This window comes from Tupaia chinensis, unplaced genomic scaffold, assembly GCF_000334495.1.
Source record: "Tupaia chinensis unplaced genomic scaffold, TupChi_1.0 Scaffold000146_1, whole genome shotgun sequence".
In the NCBI taxonomy this organism is placed as follows: Eukaryota; Metazoa; Chordata; class Mammalia; order Scandentia; family Tupaiidae; genus Tupaia; species Tupaia belangeri.
The window spans coordinates 3,279,988-3,288,228 of record NW_006159616.1 but is presented as its reverse complement, the minus strand read 5'-3'; the positions used below and the strand labels follow the sequence as shown (position 1 = coordinate 3,288,228).

Here is an 8,241-nt window from a genome sequence, read left to right as displayed (position 1 = left end):
TTTATCTGTTATCTTTTGCCGTGCTATAATAGTCTCCTAGTCCAATGACCTATCTGAACGTTGAACACTCAGTGAACAAAAGACTGGACTCTCTGATCTTGAAAACAGTCCTAAATAAAATGACTTTTTCAAACCTTTGATTCGTTACACAGCATCCAACATACCTATTGGGTTTCCTGACAAACCTAACAGAAACATCATTTATCATCAATATAGGAATTAAAAGCAAATAAATTGAAGCTTGTATTTAAAAGGAAAATGATGGGGCCAGCCAGATGGTGTGGTGGTTAAGGCAGCTGGATCCCACATCCCTCAACTGCTCAGTCTAAGTCCAGGATTTCATGGCTTGAACAATACGCCAGGTGTGTATGCATGCATGCCCCAAATCCTGAGAGAATAGATGGGTACTGCTCTGTGGTCAGGGAGTGATTTCTCACTTTTCCTCTCTGGGAAGCACACACACCCCATAGAAAATTTAAACAAAAATAAAATTTAAAAGGAAAAGGATGGTGTCCATTGCAAGGAGTAGAAAAGACTCAACGTAAGGACAACACTTAGCTATTTCGAAGGATATGCTAGAAACTTTTAAATATAAGCTACAGTTCAGCAGCTTTTAAAATTTCATGTTTATTCATATTTTTCAAAATATATGTACATAAAAAAAGGAAGATTTACAACAGGAAAGATTGCCTTACATGCAACACAGATTCCAATGAACTCATGATGGGATCACACATGATTATGATCTACTTCAAGCCAATCTTCACAAGTCCATTTCCCAGCCACACTTCAGGCTGCAGAAGGGATCCCAGGAGACAATGCAAGTGGAATGAATGTGAAACAAGTATCTTTTGACTCTGGCAGCACTCAAGGGGCCAGAAGATGTACACCAGAAGTTTAAGACCATTAAAATGTCAAGTGCCACAAGGAAGATAAATGATAACCAGAAATCAGTATCTGTCAAGTAGAAAGCTAGTACTATTTAACACAACTTCACAATACTAAAACAAATACAAATGAGAAAGGGTTAGGTAGTTGGGCTTCAATTGCTTTTTTCCTTTTCTTTACTTTTTATTATTATCTCAAAAAGGAGGCCACCTGCTTGATAATAAAAAGTGCTGTGGAAAGAAAGGAGGGGGAAAAAACCCACAGATGAATCTCGAATCTAGTTTATTTTAGCAGTCTGTATGTTTTTCCACTTAATATTTCTACATTTGCAATGATGCAACTCTCCAACGTTTCCTTATAAAAAAGGCAAACAGAAAATGACAATTCATGCTCCAAATATTAAAAATATATTTAAACATTTGATCAAGAAGATTTTGTTTTGATTTTTGGTAGTACAGGTGACACCAGAAATCACATATTCAATATATTCTTACACTTTCCCTTCAGTCAAAACCAAGTGGTATAGAGAAGCTGTGCTTGCTGTTCAGGGAATAAAACACTCTGGGCCAGTAAAATTACCTGAAGATTGATCAATGTGAAAAGAGACCCAGCGGAGTTCTGTCTTCAGAATCTAATGAGATCATACCACTTTTGGCTTATTCCCAAAGCTAAGATAGATGTCTTATGTTCACTGTTGGAGAGAATGGGTTAATGGAGTGGTTTTATAAATAAGATTAATTATAGCTATAACTGAAGTCTCCGGGTAGGAGGCTTTACAATTCAGTCAGTGCTATACTGCTTCCTTTTTACTTCCAGCACCGGACCAGCATTCTGTTCTTGATGCTTTCTAGAAATATAAAAATCTCTGCAACTGTTTAGATAAAACTGGAAGAGACGGGGCAGCCAGAGCTGACCACACAAAAAGGTAAGGGGCTAGGGTACAGGGAACAAAAAGAACAAATGTAGATTACATAGTTTAGAAAAACCAAGGATTATTGCAGAAATTAAAATGACTGAGAGAAGGAGCAGGCACCAAAAACAGCACCTAAAGCTAACAAATGCCTAAACTCGTTATTTAAAGTCCCTCCCCACAATGTTCACAGGGGAAGAAAACAATGTAATTTCAAAAGCATCAAAACTAAAACAAATGCACACTGACCTTAGAAAATAAGTTTGAATTTCATCATGATACCCTTTTCCCTATAAAATTTACTTTTTTGCTTTGAAAGACTTCTTCATGGTGGATTTGCCCTTGCCAGGCAATTTTACTTCTTTTCTTGCACTGGCTGCAGGTTTCTTTGAAGACCCACCGCTAGGTTTCTTGATGCCTGAGGGCGAAGGTCTGGCTTTCTTGGCAGGAGTTTTGGCCTTAGGAGGGGTTTTCTTGGGCAGGGGCCTAGCTTTCCCCCTCTGGGCAGTGGGGACTTTATGTGTAGGCTTGGATCCTCTCTGCTTCATAGATGCAGCCTTCCCTGGGGACTTGGCTGGAGTTTTCTTCTGCAACCTGTGGGAACCAAAGAGCAAAGGGAAACATTTAGTATATGGGATTCGCTTTGCTAGGACAACTTTGCCAGGACAACCATACACTTTGCTAAAAAGAGATAGAATACACAGAAGTCATCCTATGTTCAGAACAGTAATGGGACTTAATTTTTTTTTACTAGAAGCTTCACTAAAATGGCATAAAAATTCAACCAATTCTAGGCCAGCAGGTGCCATGGTGGTGAAGACAGCTGGATCTCAGAGGTCCCACTGCATGGTTCAAGTCCTGGATCTGGCAGCTTAAAGAACGTGCCAGACACATGTGCATGCGTGCCTAAAATCCCAAGAAAAGAATGGAGAAGAAATTATGGTGTGGCCATCAACCTCCCCCCAACCCCCATCTCCCTCTGGTGAGTTCATAGGCCCTATAGCAAACTATTAAAAAATATATATTAAAATTTTTTTCAATGAATTCATAGAAATCTATGTGTAATCCCATAAGGTTTTTCCTAGGAAAATGTGGAATTACTTTTCTTTGAATAAACTATGGATATTTATCAGTTTGATTAATGAGTAAATTATATGATCATAGTGCTTCTAAGTTCAGAGCCCCTGAATTTCCAAGGGAGAAGATAAATAAAAGTTAAACAAAGAACTTTAAAAAGGATCCTGAGTTGTTTATTTTTTTTGGAGAGGTTTTTGCTCTAGGGCTCATGTACTCACCAGACAGACAGAGACCAGAGAGACAGAAAACGAGAAATCACCCCTCCAGGGGGGATGGCCACGCTATAATACCTTCTTCTCCATTTTCCTCTCAGGATCTTGGGCACGTGGGCACGCACACACTCCTGGCGTGAGTTTTAAGCCACCGGGTCCGGGATGCAAACCGTGGTAGACCACATGGGAGTCCAGCGACATAGCCATTACGCTATCTGCTGGTCCCAAGGATCCTGAGTTATTAAAACACTTTTCTATGAGGCTGGCAGGTGGTATAGTGGTTAAGGTGCTGGACTCTCACACAGCCCACCACAGTTCAAGTCCTGGACCTGGCAGCTTGAAATTCACACTGAAAATGTGTGCGTGCATGCCCAAAATCCCAGGAGGAGAATGGAGAAGGGATTACAGTGCAGCCATGCCCTGGAGGTGATTTCTCATTCTCTCTCTCACTGTCTGTCTGTCTCTCCAGTGGTTGCATGTGCCCTAGAACAAAAACCTAAAAAAAAACTTCTCTATCTTCAGCCCTTCCTTTAAGTATTTTCAGCTCTAAAGTATTATCCTCCCCACAAGAAGGGTTATTCACAAATCCACACCTTCTTTTAGGTGGTGGCTCTTCGTCTTCAGAGTCTTCTTCTGATGATTCATCTTCATCCTCATCTTCATCTTCATCTTCATCCTCATCTTTAGAATCATCTGGCTCTTTTTTTGGGAACAGAACTCCTGGGCTATAGAAGAAGAAAAAGACACGATAAACAGAAATCCTTGGCATCAGAAAGTGGAGTGGTGGTAATGCAACACTGTCAGGATCCACATGGGAAAGTCAGTGTTCATGTCCTGAGGCCTCCCTGTACACACCAGGCACACATGTGTGTGCCTATGATCTGGGCAGACTAAGGCAGAGAGTGAATCATGGTGTGAGGACACTGTTGGGGGGTAACATTTTCTCTCTCTCTCATGTAAGATCTAGATAAGACAATAACAAAAACTCCAAAAAGCCCCAGAAATTCTACATAGGATATGTAACGCGAACCTAGATGTTCTTCCTTGGACATTCCCCACTTCTCCTTATCACCCCAGCCCCTCCAATGGTCAGATTAGGTTAAAATATTAGGTTACAATTTAACCTATTTTGAACATATATACCAAATTACAACAAACCGGAATCAGAAGATGGCATAATGGTTATGTTGCTGGACTCCCATGTTGTTGACTACAGTTCAAGTCCCAGACCTGGTAACTTAAAATTCACGCTGGGCATGTGTGCGTGCGTGTTCAAGATCCCTAGAGGAGAATGACAGAGAAGGGACTGCAGCGTGGCCATCCACCCTGGAGGTTCATTTCTCGCTTCCTGTCTGTCTCTGGCGAGCACGGGTACCCTATAGCAAAAATCTCTCTTAAAAAAAACAAAAACAAACAAAAAACCAAAAACAAACAAAATTACAACAAACCTACAGAACTCTCTCAGATTATACTTCATTTCTTTCCTCTCACCGTTTAATAAAACAGTGACCCTTAATCATTTATTCAGTAAACAATCAAACTCCTGATATATGTCTGGCACTAAATTAGCCATTAAGTACAAAGCAGTATATGGTCTACACCGCAGAGAACAGCCTCTATAGCAGTACACACTTTTGCCCTTAAAATACTGGCAAAACACTAAGTCTTAAAGACCTTAAGCACCTCATCTTAACAAAGTTTTAGAGAAATCTGGCTAAGAACTCCCTAAATCTTTACTATAAATGTAGAAGAAATCTGTTATTTAAGAGGTTTTATCTCTTAATTGCCAGAGGGTGTGTGCGCTCTCCAGAGAGTAGGCAATGTCTTCCCTTCACTAGCGGTGGTCATGTTGCAATCGCTTTTTTATTGTTGTTTAGTTTTTGCTATATGGCATAGACATTTGCCAGAGAGGGAAAGTGAGAAATCGCCCTGGGGTAGGGGGGATGACCACTCTGCAATCCCTTCGCTTCCATTTTCTTCTTGGGATTTTAGGCACACATGCATATGGTGTGATTTTTTTCCAGCAGCCAGGTCTAGAACTTGAATTGCCCGCCAGCCATGTTGGAGTCAGTGTCTTAACCTCCACACTATCTACTGGCCCTGCAATCCTTTTTTTCTCTATTCTTTCAAGATTTTATGCACACATGCACATGTGCCTGGACTGGTTCTGTTTTTTTTTTTTTTTTTTTTTTGAGAGGTTTTCACTATAGGGTTCATGTGCTCGCCAGAAAGCGAGAAATCACCCCCATGGGGATGGCCACACTGCAATCCCTTCTCCTCCATTCTCCTCTTGGGATCTTGGGCACGCACGCACACGTGCCTGGCTTGAGTTTAAGCCACTGGCTCCAGGACGCGAACTGTGGTCGACTATGTGGGAGTCCAGTGACATAGCCATTATGCTAACTGCTGGTTCCCTGACTGGTTCTGTTTTTTTTTTTTTTTTAGATTATTGTCAAAGAGCACAAGTGCTCAACAGAGAGAAAGAGAGAAGGAAAGTGAGAAATTCTTCTCCTCCATTCTCCTCTTGGGATTTTGAGCATGTATGTACCTACACCCAATGTACTTTTCAAGCTGCCAGGTCCAGGACTCAAAGTGCGCAGTCAAGCATATTGCCTCAGCATGGCTTATTCTTTTTTTTTTTTTTTTTTGGAGAGGTTTTCGCTATAGGGCGCGTGCGCTCGCCAGACAGAGACATAGAGACAGAAAGCGAGAAATCACCCCCCAGGGGGGATGGTCACACCGCAATCCCTTCTCCTCCATTCTCCTCTCGGGATCTTGGGCACACACGCACACGCGCCCGGCATGAGATTTAAGCCACCGGGTCCGAGACATGAACCGCGGTCGACTACGTGGGAGTCCAGCGACATAGCCATTACGCTAACTGCTGGTTCCCAGCATGGCTTATTCTTGAAGCAACCAAGACAAGATCTGAACTACAGTAAGCCATATGGTTCCAGGTGCAGTGTTTAACTGCTGCACGCTACTGGGCCACTCCAATGTAAAAATCTTGATTCCTGTGGTTAATATGTCCTTAAGTTATATAATCTTATGAATGTGGCTTTAAGAATTAAATTTAGTATCTGAAAGATTCAAATAATATGCACTCAACCAGTAACACTTATGTTTATACACAGAGTAATGTAAGAAAGTTATACTACATAGTTACACCTTGTAACAGTTGGCTAACAATATACTCTGGCAGAACAGCCAAAACTCCAGTTCTTACACTCTTATACACCTATTGCTCCAAAACAATATGGCTTTAAAGTAGTACTTATTTTAAATGTTTCCAGTTGAGGGTTAACAGTAATAAGGTAAAATAAAATTAATCTAAGCCGGTAATCTAGAGTCATTACTGTAAATTTACAATGGCCATTACTTCCCTTTACTGGCTAAGTGCTTACCTGGGGTAATAGGGAAAACAGAGCTGGAAGGTGCCACTGAATCCTTTACCAGAGATCTGTTCCATCCACCCATTCTTTTCACATTTCTGCAGGGTTTTCTTCAGCAAATGCACTAAAAAACAAAACAAACAAAACAAAACCAGAAATAAAGTTATCTAATTATTCAGACTGGATAATTCTCTAAATCCTAATTAGATACCCACCAAGTCAATGTTGTGTCACATTCAGTAACTGACATGTGCTAAATGAATTCTTTGTGATCAAAGGTATTAATTTCCCAAAAATTTACTTAGTGCCCATAAATTTAGCAAGCATTAAATTATAATGAAAAGACACTAGAGATCATTGAGCCAAATTCCTCATTTTATAGAAAAGGAAATAGGAGGCTAGAGTACTTAAATGACTTCAGCCCAGAGTGGTTAAGCAACTTACCCTACCACAGCATGTGAATGGCTACTAGCAAACTTAAAGCTAAATATTTCATTACCTCCATTCATTCAAACATGTGTCATACCCACAGATACGGATAACTTCTCTATGAGAATAATTATGAAAATGACCAGAACCATAGTTCATTAGTCACAAATAGTAAGAAAATAGTACTGTGATTCCTGAAGACCTCACCATTTCATCTTTCCTCTAAAGACATTTCAGAAATATCTTACAGTGATTATGTGCCCAAAAATAACTGCAAAATCAGTGAAACAGAAAAGGGTAATACAAATAAAGTAGTGGGAAAAAAAGTTATTTCTTTACATTAAATACACGTATTACAGGCCAGCCTGTGGCCTGGCGCTTAAGGGGGTTGGAGTCCCCATAGTCTGAGTCCCCAACTCAGTGACATGAAAAATACATCAGACAAGTGTATTTACATGCCCCAAATCTCAAAAGGAAGGAGAAATGCAGGAGAGGCGTCTGCAACATAAATATTTCCTTCTAGGGATGTTTTCTTTCTCTTTTCCTCTCTTTCCCATAAGCACATATGCCCACCGGCAACATTAAAACAGACACACACATACAAGCACACACTGAAAGTCCTATTAAGGGGGTTGGTTCATGGTCTGGAGGTTAAGGTACTGGATCCTACATGGCTGACTGCACAGTTCAAATCCCAAACCCGGCAACTTGAAAATCATGCTAAATGGGGCCAACAGATAGCACGGTGGTGAAAAGCGCTGGCCTTCCACATGGCTGACAACAATTCAAGTCCTGGACCTGGCAGCTTGCTTTCTTACTTTCTTTCTCTCTCTCTCTCATTCTGTCTTTAATTAAAATAAATAAAGTTAAATAAAAATAATTATTTTTTAAAATCTTGGAAAAAGAAAAGAAAATCATGCCAGACACATGGACATGCATGCCCAAAATCCTGAGAGGAAATGGGATTGTTGCACGGCTATCTCCCCCAGGGGATGATTTTTCACTTTCTCTCTCTTTATGTCCTTGGCCAGCACATATACCCTATAACAAAAACTGAAGGGGAAAAAAAAAAAGCCATATTAAGACTCTGAAAATTGTGTTTTTACTTATAATAATAATAGATTCTGGTTTGCATTTTCTGTTACTTGTTTAATTTCCATACTCCTCACCCTGCATCACCATGCCTATTCTAGTAGCAGACCGAACAGTTATCCAGTTTCACCAACCCTTATGTGATAATACTGCTTAGGCAAGATGTCTAATCTTGGGGCCGGCAGGTGGAGTGGTGGTTAGGAGCACTGGACTCCCACATGGCCGACTGTGATTTGAGTCC

General features: G+C 40.6%; 1 protein-coding gene across 2 annotated transcripts in view; it reads right to left on the bottom strand.

Moving 5' to 3' along the window:
- Positions 1-608: 608 nt before the first annotated feature.
- The window catches only part of HP1BP3 (heterochromatin protein 1 binding protein 3), a 45,603-nt gene continuing 37,970 nt past the window's right edge, over positions 609-8,241 (bottom strand). For both annotated transcript variants that reach the window (XM_006145182.3, XM_027770598.1), the window contains exons 10-12: positions 6,492-6,603; positions 3,681-3,812; positions 609-2,392 (exon numbers count right to left, since the gene is read on the bottom strand). In XM_006145182.3, the coding sequence (XP_006145244.1) occupies positions 2,098-2,392; positions 3,681-3,812; positions 6,492-6,603 (539 nt within the window). In that variant the 3' untranslated portion in view covers positions 609-2,097. The remainder of the gene's footprint in view (positions 2,393-3,680; positions 3,813-6,491; positions 6,604-8,241) is intronic.